This window comes from Molothrus ater, chromosome Z (genome assembly GCF_012460135.2).
Source record: "Molothrus ater isolate BHLD 08-10-18 breed brown headed cowbird chromosome Z, BPBGC_Mater_1.1, whole genome shotgun sequence".
Lineage (NCBI taxonomy): Eukaryota > Metazoa > Chordata > Aves > Passeriformes > Icteridae > Molothrus > Molothrus ater.
In genome coordinates this window covers 1,517,780-1,534,762 of record NC_050511.2, presented here as the reverse complement: position 1 = coordinate 1,534,762, position 16,983 = coordinate 1,517,780, and the positions used below count along the sequence as shown (strand labels likewise).

At 47.1% G+C, this 16,983-nt stretch overlaps 1 protein-coding gene across 4 annotated transcripts in view; it reads right to left on the bottom strand.

The window, feature by feature from the left end:
- Positions 1 to 1,647: 1,647 nt before the first annotated feature.
- Positions 1,648 to 16,983, bottom strand: part of SMAD7 (SMAD family member 7) — a 29,407-nt gene continuing 14,071 nt past the window's right edge. For all 4 annotated transcript variants that reach the window (XM_054517998.1, XM_036403909.2, XM_036403910.2 and 1 more), the window contains one exon: positions 1,648 to 3,587. In XM_054517998.1, the coding sequence (XP_054373973.1) occupies positions 3,049 to 3,587 (539 nt within the window). In that variant the 3' untranslated portion in view covers positions 1,648 to 3,048. The remainder of the gene's footprint in view (positions 3,588 to 16,983) is intronic.

Below are 16,983 nucleotides of genomic sequence, written 5' to 3'. Positions count from 1 at the left end.
CTTCAGACCCAGCAGCCCAGCTTGGAGGTGGGAGAAGCACAAGTGGACCGAATATTTCCTATCTCTTGGTTAATCCAGAGTAAAACCCACCCAGCTGTGGCTGCTTCATCCCTGGAATTGATCCAGGCCAAGCTGGATGGGCTTGGAGCAACCTAGGATAATGGAAGATGTGCCTACGCATGGCAGGGGTTTGGAGCTAGCTTAAGGTTCCTTGCAAACCAAAAAAATTCATTATTTTTTCTGATTTTTTGTGATTCTTGGACAGCTAGCTGCAAGCCCAGCATGACCCTGTACCTGGACCTACACCTGGATTTGGAGTGATCTTTCCAACCCCAGGTCCCTGCTGCCCACAGAGACCTGCTCACTCAGATCAATGCTACACAACTCAAGAGGAATAATCAAGGGGTTTTGTGAGGCACTGGTCTGCTTCATCCTTCACCTGCAGCGCCTTTGATGGTGCTCCTGGAGCTCCTGATGCACGCCATCCCTGCCAGCTTGGCCCATGCACCACGCAGGTGTCATGTCACTATTGGGCAGCTCACATTTGGTGGCTCAGATCAGAAATGAGCCAAGTTGCAGCACAGGTGGGATTGTTTCAACTCCTGGGTGTGTCTTAGTGCACGCCAAGTGACGCAGGATAGGTGCATCCATCCTGCCTCAGCTTCCCATGCTGATTCCCACCTGGAGGACGCGGAGAGAGCCTGGAAAATGAAGCAGGCCCGCGATCAAAGTCCCTTTTGGAGCCGGTTCATGTGTTCGGTGCCATGGACCCAGCTGAAGGCACAGTGCATTTGGAGGCACCCAAACGCTGTGTGGCAGTAAATCCCTCTGGGGAGGGCACACCTGTGCTGAACAGAAGGCACAGCCCCGAGCTCAGCTGACCTGCTGAGCTGCCCACCCACCCTCTGGAGGGGTCACATTCCTGGGATCCCTGCCCTTTGGAAGGGTGGGAGCTCACAAGCCCAAATGGACATCGTTCTTGTCCACTTCTTCAGCCTCCAGGACTCTGGTGGTTTCCACTCAAGGTGCTTGCTGCTCCAGGGAAGGCAGGAACAATTTATGGGGATTTGTCCCTGGCACAGCACGTGTGCAAGGAGGAGGGAATGCCTAAAGGCAGGGTGAGGGGGGCAAAAGGAGCAACCACCTTTATTTCCAGAGTCGTGGGAGATGAAAAGGGTAGGAAATAGTCAAGGAAAACCCAAGGACTGTCTTCCTCCTCATATTTTTATTTCCCTCCTCAGCTGTGGGCACAGGCCACCTGTGTCCCAGCGGAGAGCACAAGCTTGGCCCAGTATTTGTGAGGCAGGGACAGGAGCCGTGTCTCCAGCACTGGGGTTCCTTCAGGCTGAAATTAGGAGAAGTAGGAACAACAGCAAAAACAACCAGGGGGATTTTGGGCAGCCAGTCCCTCCAGCCTTGGGATGACGGGGTGCATCCAAACTGGGCAGCCAAAAGCTGAACCAGGCCAGGGGAGCCCCAGGCTCAGGGCAATGCCACCCAGGTGTTACCCACCCCAGAGAGGCCCCACTCAGGGCTGGGGTGGGTGCTGTGGGTGCTCCCACCCCTGAGCCCACGCAGCACCCACTCAGAGCAGCACCTCTCCAGCCTCCCTCATCCACACACATCCAAAAAAGCCACTTGGCACAGTTTGGGATCAAGTGTACATTTTTATTTTTTAATGGAACATAGACTCCTTTAGAAAAAGAAACATTCAGCTGGATGATAACACCCATAGAAAAAACACCAATCTTGTGTTCTCTTTTTTTTTGTTTTTTTTTTTAATTTGGCATTTGTTATCTGCATTTATATTAAAGCAAAGTGCATCTTTCTTACTTTTTCTCGTTTATACACATTGCACAATACATAAATAATGATGCTTATAAAACGTCTTTATATTTACAAGTAATAATATATTTATATATAACATAAAATACATTTTTTTCTTTAATAAATCTCAGGGTTTTTTTAAGGAGTCCTTTCTTTTGTGTGGGTGTTTTTTCCAAAGCACTACAATGCTAAAGAAGATCAATTCCAAGAAGAATGCTCTCTTGTTCAATTAAACCTTTATATTTAGAAAAATAGCTTATGTTAAGGTCTAAACATGCTCATTGAGCTAAGAACAGTGTAAAAGTATCATACTCGTGTATGAATTCAAGAAGAAATGAAAGCACAACTGCATTTCCAGATAAGGTGGTACCTGGATAACCTGATCTTAGCAGGTTATGACACACCGACTGTTGTGAACAATTTTCTCTTGTTTTTCCCCACTTGTTTTTCTTTAGTTTTAATTTTTAATTTTTAATTTTTTTAGGTTTAGAATTCTGTCACTTCTCATCTCAGCTCAAATGATCAAAGCACGGGCCATGCCCAGAATCCCCTCCACTGTTGTTCTCTCCCCCTTACATCAATCCACCATCGTAACAAACATAGAAAAAGCAGTGGAACAACGAACACAGTGACAAGACACGAACCCAGCAACAAGAGAAACACAAAAGGTCGGTAAAGGACCTGTCTGGGAAGGTTTTGCACCATCCTTCGGCGGCGACGCGGGGTCAGCACTGCTGGGGAAGGGGTCTCGGTGTCACCGTCACTGGGAAGGTGGTGCCTACAGAAACACAGTCATCTCCTTGTGCTGTCCAAAGGAAGGAGCTGTAACATAGAGCTAGTGGCTTTCAAATCCATCGATCCCCATTGGATAATCCTTTTTGAGAGGCGTGAAGTAATTATCTCGTGTGATCTATCCCCACTGCACCCTTCTCTCGTCCTTCTGAGAGTTATTGGTCATTCACACTTTTAAAAAATAGATACATTTATCAAAATACCCCAAAGGCAAAAACAACAACAACAAAAAAAAAAACAACAACAACAACAACAAAATCATCTTTCATAAGCTATTTCTCAAAACGAAGAAGGGCGAACAAAAACAAAAACGAAACGAGAAAAACCAACAACAACAACAAAAAAAAAAGTCTGCATGAAAAGCAAGCACTCAGAAGGAAGTAATAGCAGCAAAGTAGTATAGATGTCATGAGTTCACTCTGTCTCGAGTCATCGGTTGTTGAAAATAACCTCCAACCAGCAGGGGCAACTGCTGATGAACTGTCTGGTGTAGCACTGGCCCCAGCCTTTCACAAAGCTGATCTGCACGGTGAATCCCGTCCACGGCTGCTGCGTGAACTCGTGGTCGTTGGGTCTCTGCAAGGTGTACGCCTTCTCGTAGTCGAAAGCCTTGATGGAAAACCCTGGGAACACTTTGTGAACCAGCAACGTCCTGGAGTCGGGGTTGTCCAGTGTGGCCGACTTGATGAAGATGGGGTAACTGCTGCGGTTGTACACCCACACGCCGTCCACTTCCTTGGTGAGCTGGATGCCGTAGCCGATCTTGCTGCGCACCTTCTGCACCAGCTGGCTCTTGTTGTCCGAGTTGAGCTGTCCGAGGCAGAAACCATTCCCCTGAGGTAGATCATAGAAGATATCCAGGGAGGGCTCTTGGACAGAGTACAGCCGACCCACACGTGTCTTCTCTTCCCAGTATGCCACCACACACCAGTGTGACCTATCCCCTGGCTCCTGAAGAACTTGAGAATCTGCAGGGGGAAAAGAAAAACGAGGGGTTCAGCAACAAGGGAATCAACGCGAACCAAAAGCGACGCAGAACAGGCAGGACCTTGCCCGCCCACATCTTCATGATCCTCTCCACACATACATCAAAGTCCCCACTGCATCCACTACTTCCAAAAAAACATTTCCAGGTTTGGAACTCGGAACTCAGAACTTGGAAACGACACTCCTGTGTCGTTTCAGTGCCTAGTTCTGCCTGGATTTACAATTCCAGTGACAATGACACAGCCACCCTCACCCAAACCAACACCAGGACCACCTCCAGTGCCAACAGGAGAGGTGAGATGCTTGTGCCACCAAACACCTGAACCTCCTGATTCTCACCTACTGAATGATGGATTTATTTCCATAAATGACAATGTACTGTGCACAGACACTGAAAAAAATGAGCTGCTGCTAAGAAAACCACACTGAAAGCCATCCCATGGGGCCAGAGGTGATGAGAACTTGACTGCTCTGGTGTGTGGGGCTTTTCCCTGCCTGCATGGCCTGGGTGATGGGCAGTATGGGGACATAAGATGCCATCCTAACCTCTGGGAAACACCAAAAGACAGAGGGAACCAAAAAAATCTCACACAGGTTAACGAAAAAGTCCTAAAAACTTGCAAAAATAAAAGGTAGAAGTTCATCTGTGCAGCCCTTCTCTCAACTCCTTTTCCCATAATTACCCCATGCAGCATGGCAATGATGTAGGAGGAAAAAGCAAGGCAGGAGGAGGGAAAAAATGTGAGAAAGCCCCTTTTCCTGACAGAGGATCCCGAGCAGCCTGGCGCTGCTTGCCGGGTAATTCCTTCCAGCCTCAGTAGGCATGTTAAGACCTGGGAACTATTCATCTCTATAATAGTATTAAAAAAAAAAAAAAAAATCAAGCTGGGAATGCGAGTTAGTGAGCACTACCAAAATAATCCCCTGAACTATGAGAGAAACTAGTGGAGCTGGGATGGTGGGTGACCCAGCAGCCAAAAGCTCTTCCTGCAGAGCCCCTCAAACCCTCCCTCCCCAGGGCAACATGCTGGCTGCCTGCTCTCTCTATTTTTTGCTATTGATAAGCCCATTTTCCCAGTTTTCTTCCCATCTCGTTCAAGCCCTGCGCTGTGCTTTGAAGAGAGACAAAAAAAAAAAAAAAAAAAAGAAGAAGAAGAAAAAAGAAAAAGAAAAAAAAAAAAGCCCAGCCACACACTTTTAATTTCCTCATTTCTATGCCAGCGAGGAAAATATTTCTCCAGTTGCTGGAGGCAGCTACTAAAAATGGGCCTGACTGTGGATGTCTCAAAATAGGGACCCTCATTCCCAGATTAAACCAGGGATGGGGGTTCTGGTCATGCTGGGGTGGCCCTGGGACAGCATCTGTCGAGGTGCACCCCAGTTTGTCCTTCCACTCCCTTTTTTGGTGCCTCACAAGACTCTGTTGAGGGTAATTTTATGTCCTGCTGAAACCTGGGGCTGAGGAGGGGCAGGGAGGGCAGTTTGGGTTACTTCCTTCCCACTAACACAGATGGGGTGCCATCCATGCAAAAGTGCATCCAGAGGGGCAAGAAACACCCCCAGGATGGAGTTTCCACCACCTGCCTGGGAGAGGGAAGAATCTGGGAGGGTCCAGGGGAAGGATGCTCCTCAATCCAAAGGGGGATCTCTGCTGACCATCCACTACCTCCCTCCACACTGTCAGCCTGCCAGTGATGTTCAGAAGCTTTTGGGCTTTGTTTTACAGCAGCTGGGGAAATTTTGGAGCCACTGGACCCCTGCTGAAATTCCTACAGGTTTTTATTGATTCGGACATTAAACCATTCACTTCAGGAGGTGGCAGGAGGGAAAAAAGGACTTTTTCACCTGGTGTTTGTGCTTGCATTAGTGAAGACCATGTAACAACTAGTTCACTGCTGCTTACAGAGAGCTATTTAATTGCTAGAGCATTTAGGGAAAATAAAAAAAAGAAAACCTACCAATAATAATTAAAAAAAATTTTAAAAAAAGAAAAAATAGAAAACTGCCTTGGCAATGAATGAACGGACCTTTATGGAGGGCTGGAAGTTCATGAATGAATCCCACTAGGTTTCTGAATGACATGGGGTGACCAGACCTCAAGGACGAATCTTAGGTAATCCGGGATGTTTGAGTTTTTTTTAAGGAGCTGATGCCAGCACACAGGATAAATATGCCAGAGCCTCTTCCGTTTGCGGGCTTCAGCTGTTGACTGCATGTCTAGTCAAAAATCCATGAGAATACAAGGGCTCAGCTCGGATAAACAGGCTCAGGCCTCCCTGCCAGCCACCACCAAAGCTGCTTTTTGCAGTTGTTGGGACCCTAGAGGAGCCCCCTTGCTCCCACCCTCCTCCCTGGTTCTGGCATACACCAGGAAAAGGGGTGGGAAAAGCCACCAGTGGCATCACTCTGGCAGGAGAGGAGGCGGCAGGAGAGAAGGAAAAAGTGACTCAAGAGATGCTTCCTACAGTGACAGACTTTTTCTTTTTTATTTTTCCCCAAAAGGCTTTTTTTTTTGGTGGCAATAATCACGGATCTGTGCAAACGAAGCAAACAGAAGAATTATGCTCAAAAACACCCTGCTGGGTTCACCCCGTGCAACCTGGGGTCATGGCAGGCACCCACCATCCAACTGCCTTCTCCGCCTGCTGCAAGCTCACACAAAAAACCCAGATCCCAGGAAAACTCACAGCCACATCCTCCTCAACACGTCCTCGTGTGCCACAGCCCATAGACGGCTGCAAACCCTTTGGGATGCCTGTTTTGAGTTAAAAGCATCGTTTTTACGAGCTCCTCGGTGCAAACACATCCCCTTCTAAATGCCTGGAAAACTCCCAGCAAACTGGGAGCGTTCCCATGTCCCAGCAAACAATGATAATGTTTAATGCTATAAACATCTGCGCTATTATTTCGTTATTAAGGATCCCTCCATTTGCTGCTATCACTGGGTTATTAGGATTTTCCATGGTTTCCATCACAGCCTGCCTTGGGGCTCCAGCAGGCTCCCCCCGGCGCGTTGTGCAAGCTCATTGTGAAAAAATAATAGTATAGAAACAACTGAAAATAAAGTGAGTCTGCCCTCGGGGATCTGGGGAATTGGTTGTATTGATCACTCACAGTCAGGTCTGCAGAGCACAGTCGTTCACATTAGCCCCTCTCAGAGGGAAGAAACCAAGGCAATGCCCCAAAACCCCCGGGGTAACATCTTTTGTCATTTTGGTGCAGATGGTTCATCACCAGTGATGCCCCAGCACAACCATATTACACCATATCCCGTTCCCAATGGAGAACTCTCCTCTCTTTTTCCATATTTTTTACACCTTCCTGGATTTTCCTGAGGGGCTGCCCCAGTTTTGCCAATGCATCCATTGTCCTCCATAAAAGCATCATCCCAGATAAGTTTCAACTCCCCTGTCAGCACAAGAGGCTGTGAGGTTCCCCACCACTTGCCTTGACCTCCAAAACCATCAGGTCCTGCCTGAACTCTCCCAACAACAGTCCAGAGTCAGGATTTCTCCACAATGGGGAGAAATGCTGTCTGTGGGCTCAGGGCAGAATCCTGCTGAAAATGCTTCATCCATGCAGAAATCCAACAGGATGGGATACCAAAGCAATAACCCCCAAAAATCTGACAGCTGCAGAAACTACAGTGGGTAAATTAAAGGATAAATCCACAATAAAGGATATACCCACAACAGTGGGTATGGGACATTCACACCACAGAAACACCCAAATTTGCCAAGTCTCACACTTGGCTCTTCCAAGCTATGACAGAAGGACTCACATCTCCCCTTGCTTGGAAGTGGCAGGAAATTTCTGGTGTGGCTTTTCTCTCCATCACATGGTGAGTTTTAATTTGATGAAAGCATGTCATCCATACTTTTTCTTTCCAAGCTCCAGCAGTTTTATTAGGAGTTTGGGAGGAAGAAGTTCTCTATTTTTAATTCACAGAGAACCAAAGCATTTTAGAAAAACTGAATTAAAAAAAAAAATAATAATAAACTACAACAACACAGCTCCTGTCCTGGGGTTGTTTTAGGTCTGTGTTGTTCTTCAGATCTCACACCCTTGTCCCAATGCCAGGTTCATGGATGTAAAGGGGAGCTAGGCTGGGGATCTTTGAGTTTTGTTCTGTTTTTCTTTAGCTAAAGGTTTTCCTGTAGTCAACCAACCTTGAAAGAAAAGAGCAAGCACACATCTGACCCACCAGCATTGCTCCCAGCTGACCACATCAAGGGCTCTAAAAATTATCACCAGTATCTGTGACAACAACTCAAAGCTGAAGAGAGGAATAAAATGACCTTACTGATGAGGATTTTAAATGCCTGTACTTGGATCTTTCCCCAGTGACATCAGGTTTGGAGGCAAATCAAACTATCTAAATGTAGTATTCAGAACTATCTATGTACACTTTTTGTAATATATGTACATATACATTTATTTTTCCAAAGAGCTGTTTTGGTCCTGAGCATCTTCTCCTGCTCTTCCTAAAGTTCTCACCATCCCACCCCCTCCTCTCCTTCATTCTTGGGTCTGGATTTCCCATCAAACATCAACCCTGACACAGTATTCACCATGGTAGCATTTACCCTGAACTGCTAACAAAAGTACTCTCACTTTCAAAAAGGATTTTGGTTGGAAGGGACCTTAAAGATCCTCTCATTCCACCCCTGCCATGGGCAGGGACACCTTCCACTGTCCCAGGCTGCTCCAAGCCCCATCCAGCCTGGCCTGGGACACTGCCAGGGATCCAGGGGCAGCCACAGCTGCTCTGGGCACCCTGGGCCAGGGCCTGCCCACCCTCCCAGCCAGCAATTCCTAATTGCCAAGAGCCCAAAATCTGTGCCTGCCCTCTGGCAGTGGGAGACATTGCCTGGGTGCTGTCCCTGCAGGCCTTGTCCCCAGTCCCTGGGCAGCTCTGCTGGAGCCCCTGGAGGCCCTGGCAGGGGCTCTGAGGTGTCCCTGGAGCTTCTCTTGTGCAGCTCAACAGCCCCAGCTGTGCCAGGCTGGCTCCAGAGCAGAGGGGCTCCAGCCCTGGCAGCAGCTCCGTGGCCTCCTCTGCACTGGCTGCAGCAGCTCCAGCTCCCTGTGCTGTTGGAAAGACCTGGAGAGAGCCCTGCCTGGCTTTCCAGGACACAGCTTTGTGCTGGAAAATAATTGCCCTGGGCACTGCCAAGGAGCAGATGAACACCCAGAGTCCTTCCCCCTTTATCCAGCAGCACACACGGAGGGCATTTGTGCTTAAAAAAAAAATTGGCTGGGCTGGTGTCAGCACAACGTGTCTGGCTGGGGCCAGGGCTGAGACTGAGCTCAGCGCGTCTCGCGCCCGATAATCTCCCCTGGCTGACCTCAAGTGGCATTTGTGTGTCCGGGACAGGGCCCTGACCCTCATCTTCCCCTGCTCCTGGACGAGCAAGAGATGCAGACACAAAACCCAAAGGTTTCCAAGGGGTTTTACATGCTCTTCTGGAGAGTCCTCAGGACTTCCCCAGTGGCAGTCTTACCCCTCTGCTACTGGCAAGTGCTGATTTTTGTAGGATCTCTGGAAAAAACAACCCCCTGACCCCTCACTTGAGAAGTGAAAGGCATTACATCAAGGTGAGGAGAGCACAGATCATAGTGTGCTCACCAAAACAAAGAAAAATGGGCACACAAAAGAGTAATCCCTCTTCCTTTCTACTCTCTCAAGTGACTTACAGGGTGGAAAAACAGAACAAAACAACAAAAACAAAAAAAAAAAAACAAACCCAAAACCACCAAATAGATAAACAAACAAATGAACAAAACAATGAAAAATACCTAAAAGCCAGATTTCCAGGTACATTCAGCAAAAGCAAAGGAAAAAAAAATCCAAATTAAAGGATAAATCCACATTAAAGGATATATCCTGCTGCAGAAGAGGGGCTTTGTGCCTTTAACAAAGTTTGTGGGCAGCATGGAGACTCCACCCATTGCAATGTTTGCCCCAAACCTTTTGTACCTCCCAGCACACAAGGGCTAGACAGCTTCCCCTCCGCCAGGAGCCCCTGCTTTTGATGGCTGGGACAGCTCCTGAAAGCCTAATTTCAAGCATGGTGCTGTGCTAAGCTCCCGTTTCTTGCAGGAGAAATAAACCCTCACCCTCTGCAGGGATGGCACCGCCCTGGGGGCCCGTGGGGTCCCTCCAGCTCCCCAGCAGAAGAGCCCCAAGAGCTGAGACAGTCCATCACATCAACACCTACTTAGGGAGCCTTTAATCTGCGGATTATTGACATGATAGACCATAACATCTCTTCAGGAGCCATTACAGCCCATCGTGTCAGTAGGTACTTATGCAGTCCTTAATCCCTGGATTGACAGGCTAGACCATAAATTTGTGTCTGTGTCTAATTAGACGGCTCTTATTGCTCAGCATATATGGTAGTCATGCAGGCTAAAGAGCCTTAAGATTACTTTTTTAATTTATTAGCAAGTTGTCCAATCAATCACTCAAATGGCTCCTTGTTCCTTGCAAAATCAGTCAACCTTGCACGAAAATAAATGTTAAGTTTCACCGCAAGATTTCAATTTGCTGATGTTTACTAAGATTGAGCCTGATGAGGTCAAGCAGGATAAAATATGGCAGAAGCCATCAGGGGAAGGAGTCTCACATTTCCCCATTTTTCTTGGGCTTTGGTTCAGGTTTGTATTAACTGTGACCTGAAAGTTTGGGAGGGCTTTGCTCAGCCCCCAGGTGACCCAACCAAAAATTGCCACCACCTTCCACAGCTGGGAACCCCCCTTGTGAAATCAGGACACAAATGAGGGCAGGTGAGATGGTGGGTAGAGATGATTCACCCCTGAGGACATCCCCTCAGGTTCCCACCCCAGCTTGGTGATGCCCTGAGTCAGCCTTCCCCCAGCCTGGAACCCAGCCCTGACCTTTTTGGGGGTTAATTCAGCAAGAACATAAAAGTGAGAAGGAAGGAAAGAAGGAAGGAAGGAAAGAAAGAAGAAAAGAGTCAAGGAAGGAAAGAAAGAAGAAAAGAGTCAAGGAAAGAAAGAGAAAAAGAAAAAAGAGAGAAAGAAAAGAAAGAGAAAAAGAAAAGAAAGAGAAAGAAAAAGAGAAAGAGAGGAAAGAAAGAAAGAAAGAAAGAAAGAAAGAAAGAATTTTTGCCATTTTTCCTAATTTTCTCCTATTTTTCTCCAATTTTTCCCAATTTTCCTCCAAATTTTCACTATTTTTTTCCATTTTTTCTCCTATTTTTTTCCATTTTTTCTCCTAATTTTCCCCCTATTTTTTGCCATTTCTTTCTAATTTTTCTCCATTTTTCCCCCTAATTTTTCTCCTATTTTTCACCTAATTTTTCTCCTATTTCTCCCCGAGAGAAAATTTCAGGGTGCCTGGGAGTAAATAGTTTGGGGTTTTTTTTAGTGCCAGGTAGGGTGAAAGTTTCTGCTGTGAGAAAGGAAGAAAAGAAAGAAAAGAAAGAAAAGAAAGACAAGAAAGAAAGAAGCCCTGCAAGCATGTTGTTGCAGACTTACAGGGGCTCAAGAGCAAACATCACTATGGCAGATGGCAAGGCTGGACCAGGAGTAATGTCCAAAAATATTAAAAAATATATTAAAAATTATGGGGTGATGCACGTCCCCTGCATTTACAGGACAGCAGAGAAAGAACCTGAGTGAAACTGCCGAGTTCATGGAGTCCACCAAACCAGAAATTTGATTCATAAACATCCTATTAGTCACTGCTACTGTCTAATTACGGTGATTAATCAATTACCACGGCTAAAAACGACTCTAGAAGAGAAGAACCCTTTTCTTGTGACCATTCTCCTTAAAAGCCAAGCAAGGCTGGAGCTACAAGGTGGCGTGGCAGGGGGGGGGAAAATATGCAGGCACACACCAAAAATGCCTGTCTGCCTGTCTCCAGTGGTTAGAGGAGCCAGCTGACTCCAGTTTCCTCCGTACCAGGCTTCAGGCCTCATCAGCCATGCAAATTATAGAGTACCGTGCTGTCTGAAGGCCGAATTTCGACTCAGCTCAGAGAAAAGCCTTAGAGGAAGGGTGGGGATGAAGAAGCCAGCCAAATCCATTCATAATATTTACAGTAAATGGGCCTCTTTGCTGTTGTTTAGTATACAGTCAGCCTAATTATTTTTGAAGTTTTAATTTAAAGAACCTTCTTTATCTGCCTCTCCTTCTGCACCCCTCAAAGGTGTGGGAAAACTTTTCCCTTGTTTCAAAAAAGCAGTAGGACGGGAATCCCTTCCCCAAGCTCCAACTCGACGGTTGGGTGGGACAAAGGGATGCTGCAAGAGCTGAGACCCTCCCAGAGCGGCCATGCCAACAAAATCCATGGGGTTTTTGAGACTGCCAGGCCATCCAAAGGGTCACAGGGGCACACAGATCCATGTGGAAACCCCCCAGAAATCCTGGTTTTGCTGCATGCGTTGCTGTTCTGTGCTGGTGGGGGCTTGCTGGCTCAGGAAGTGGTGCAGGTGCTCCACTGCCCCTGTGCACTCTCCAACCTTCTCCCCTTCCTTGAGGCAACCCGAAATCATCTCACTTTTGTAACAAATCAGCCAAGAGACCCGTCTGGAAAGCACAGCTCATGAGATGCTGCCCTGGGAGCTCCAGGTGACTCAGGGCTGGTAGCAGCCCCAGCTCCCAGAGAGGAGCAGCCACCTCCATGCTTCAGCCCCAGCTACCAGGACACACCTCTTCCCCACCCAAACCCAACCCAGATCTCAACCAGAAACCTTCTGAGAAAGAGAAACCAGCGCACAAAGGGCTCCTGACTTTACTGCAATGCAAATCAGACCTGGGGATGAGCTTGCCAAGAATCTCTCTCCCGGCTCTGGCTGAGCTGGAGGCTCCTGTGGCAGCATCCTGCCCATCTCCCTTCTGGGATAAATCGCACCACAGATGCTGAAGCCACCAGAGGCCACTGGGCCCTGCCAGGCATGGGGTGACAGCTCCCCTCAATGCAGCCACCCAGCTGGGGGTTAGAGGATGACCTTAAAAAGCTTTTGCAGGGAAAAATAAAGCTTCACTGTTGCAAGGCAGGAAAGGTCATCCAGCACCCTGGGATGCCCTGGGGAGGGCAGGGATAAATCCCCCAGGAAAGCCACAGCTCTCCACCGACAACATGTAGCCATGTGGGTTACACATTAAAAACCTTGTTAAGGCCTTAATAAAACCTGAAGTAGAGCAGTCTAGGATTTCCAAATGGATACCTAATACACAGATGTGTGTTACGATTTTTTCTCCCCCCAACTGCATCGCACACACATGCACATACACAACACAGCATCACTGCTGCTCTTATTCCAACACTGAAAAAAACCCCAACCCTCTGCCTGCAGCACACTGACCCAGAATTCTCCCCTAAAGACTGAAAACAGACGTAAATATATATTTCTCCCCACACCAAAAAAAAAAAAAAAAAAAATAAAAAGCCCACTTCTCCCAGCAACTTTTTCCCAGAGCAGCATCTCCCTCACAGGGATGTAAACCCATGGAAAAAGCAGAGTAGGAACAAAAGTCCTTTTCACGTTCATCGTGCCCCGCTCCGTAACAATTATGAAAACTGTTTAGCTGGGCTGGCATTTGGAGCATTTACTGCATTCCTGCCAATAAATTCCAGTCCCGGATCCGATGGAAAAGGCTCCCTCCCTCCCCTTTCCCCTCCCTCCCTTGCCTTCATTCCTCCTGGCTTTCTTTACAACCTAATACCCTGTCGACACGGGGCCAGGGCCTACTTAGGGGGAAAAAAAAACACCCAGCGCCAGACTGGAGACAGCAGGCAGACTGAAAAAGTTAATCATTACTTCTGTCTGCCTTCATAATCTAATCACGCCTATTCCTAAGAGCAGGCAGCGGAGCACGCCGTACATGGAATATGTACATCCCAGGGTCACCGCCCAGGGATGGACGGACAGACGGACACACGGACAGCACCAGCCCCGGCCCGGGCAGGGGGCAATCAAGGGATGGACAGACAGGATGGATGGCGTTGGGAAGGAGCTCACAAGCCTGGCCATGCACACACACACCCCTCTCCTCGCCTCTCACTTTGCTCTGGATTAATAACGCGCAGCAATTATAGAGAATATTATATTCATTAAGTAATTAACCCTCCCGGCACTCCGGCGGAGCTGGCACCCCCTTCTTGCAGACAGAGGCCAGCAGAGGTGTGCCCCGGGCCATAAAACGGGGCAGGTCGGCAGCACATAGGTTAAAAAAAAGCCCCAAAAACTCCTCGTGGCTCATCTCACCCCAATTCTGGTGGCAAAGTCCTGAGAGGGGACCTGCCATGACCAGGGTGGCATCACCAACAGCCAGCAGCATCCTCCCATGGGCACAAAACTCAGGGGATTTGGGGTGTTACCAACAGCCAGCAGCATCCTCCCATGGGCACAAAACTCAGGGGATTTGGGGTGTTACCAGCCTCAACCAGCATCCTCCTGTGGGCACAAAACTCAGGGGATCTGGGTGTCACCAGCACCTAGCAGTATCCTTCCATAGGCACAAAACTTGGAGGATTTGGGGTGTCACCAACAGGCAGCAGCATCCTCCCACAGGGACAAAGCCCACGGGAACTGGGCATCACTAGGACGCAGCAGCATCCTCCCATGGGGTTGAAACCCAAGGGATTTGGGCATCACTAAAATGCGGGCGCATCCTCACACATCCTCACACATTCCCTGGGATAAAGCCCGGGGAATGTGGGGCTTGGCAAGCCCAGCACCACACCAGCTTCTCCAGAAAATAACTGCAGTGCAACTCTCAGGTGAGCCAAGGCTTCATGCTCTTGACACCCAGGATACATTTTCCATGCTTGGCTGTGACAAAGAACAGTAAAACTACAGGCCTCTGCTTATGATTTATGGGTTTGTTCCTTATCATGAGCTAAAAAGTCTCAGACTGGCTTCCAAAGAAAATGAATTCATCACTTCAAATGCAGTGATGTAACTTCAGGCTCCCAGCTCCTTTTCCAAATAAAACTCCTGTTACTTGATTCCTGCTCAAAGAATGATTTTATGGAGTTATTGACTCCATCCGCTCTGCCTGGGAAGGTGCTGCCGGAGCCCAGCCACGAGGTCACTGACAGCCTCATCCCATGGCTTAGTTTCTTGACTATTTTGCCATTTTCCCTGCTTTTCTACTCAAAAACCTCACCTTGCACACCAATGTGCCAACAGACGCTCAACTCCTCTGGTATTATTTTGCATCACCCACCATGGAGGGGGCTCCTCCTCAGCAGTGACACCTGGTAATTTTTATCAGCCATAAATTCAACCCACAGCCTCCATCACCCAAAATCACTGGATCCACAGCCAACGTCTCCACTTGCAAAAGTGACAGATGTCTGAATTTCCACCACCTGCCTAACAGCCACAAAGTCACCTCTTATTGATGAAGTTCTGGCTTCTATTAACAAAATCTCTTCAACCTGTGTAAGCATTACATAGAATCCTACACAAATACAGAACACATTCAGTAAGCAATGAATATATTGAATGTATTCAACCTAAATATCTATTGAATATATATATATGTTGACTGTATCTTACATAATTATATAAATAATACATGGAATAAATGATCTCCATACATATTCAACCTACACATAAAGATTGAATAGATTTTGCTCATTATTTAAGCATCTACAGCCTCACTTATTACGTACATCTGTAAGATACATATTTACAACTAGGGTTAAGAGCCCGAGCAGTACTGAATTATTCCTTTAATGGCAAAATTTGCCTTTCCACATGCTCAGGGAAAAGTCACAGGAGCCAAGACTTCCCCCCAAAGCTGGCTCACCAAACCCCAGCACCCCAACAGGGATCCAATGGGATGGCTGAGGGAGGGTGAGGAAGGACCACGGAGCCTGGCACTGGTCCCCACACATGGGGAGCATCACCAAGAGCATCACCAGGACCTCCTGCAACCAGCCCACGGTGCTTCAGCACTGCCAGCACAGCCCAACCAGCGAGGCTGAAGCCAGAAGGTTTTTTTGTGTAGTGAGGTTAAAAGGGTAGAGAAGGGCTGAGCCAGCTCTTACAGGGTGGTTTTTTTGGGGGGGGTTTTTTTGTTTTGTTTTGGTTTTTTTTTTTTTTTTTGGTTTTGTTTTTTTTTTTTTTCCCCTTGCAAGTTAAAACCAAGATAATGACACTGGGTGGGGACCAATTTGAAGGGCTGAGCAGCCAAACCAAAATTAGTCTCCCGGCCAAGAGCTTCCTAGGCCTCACAGTTTGGGGAAGGAAGCTGAGAAAAAGCATGAAAATAAAATAAAAAAAATTCCTCGGGAAGCTGGACCGTCGCGCTCAAGCAAAGGTGACCCTGCTAGTCAAATATTTTTCAACATAATAAAAATAAAATCAAGTACTGGAGCAGCCTCCCTTGGAAAAGCAGGGCCTATGAGAGGGTGTTTTTTCCTCCTTTTTTCTCTTTTTCTTTCTTTTCCCTCCCCTGGCACTTTCTTTCCTTTCACTAATAACTATGTTTTCTTGCATTTTTTTTTCTTGGCTCTTTCCTCATAAAAGACTGATGTAATTTCCTGTCTTGTCCCAATGTTTCCTGTTAATTAACAGGGTGAAAGTTATCATCATGCATTTAAATGGCAACCCAAAAGAAGGGAGGGAAAAAAAACAGGGGAGAAAAAAAAGAAAAAAGAAACGAGAGTTTGCTGTCTGTTAGCAAGCACCACATCACATTCCCAGCAGCCCAAAAATACCCTGGAAAAAGCTTTTTGGAGCTGGTGACTTGAGCCCATGGGCAAAGACCCCCTGAAGGGTGGCAGCAGGTCTGTGCACAGGGGATCCAAGCCCCCACCCTCCCCTGGATGGGGATGGAAAATCCCTGCAATGCTTGCCCAGAAAAGCTCTTTTCTTGCATTAAGAAGGAAAATAAAAGAATAAGGGGAAACAAGGAGATGGAAAACAGGAAGAAGAGAGAAAACAAGTAGAAGAAGAAAAAGAAGGAAAAAAAGTAAAGGAGGAAAAGAGAAGAAGGAGAAAATGAAGGAGGAGAAGAAGGAGAAAAAGGAGAAGAAGGAGAAGAAGAAGAAGAAAAAGGAGAATTAGGAGGAGGAGAAAAAGAAGAAGAAGAAGGAGAAAAATAAGGAGAAGAAAAAGGAGAAGTAGGAAGAGGAGAAAAAGAAGAAGTAGGAGGAGGAGAAAAAGGAGAAAAATAAGAAGAAGAAGGAGAAAAAGAAGGATAAAAAGAAGGAGAAAAAGGCAAAGGAAAACAGAAGTAAAAAGAGGGAAAATGGGAAAAGAAAATGGAAGGGAAAAGGCCAAAAAAAAAGACAAGTAAAGTAAAATAACTTGCAGAGAAAGAGGCAGACAGCAACACCCAAGATGTTGCTTTTATTAAAAGAAGTTGAAGAATAGAGGAAGGAAAAAAAAA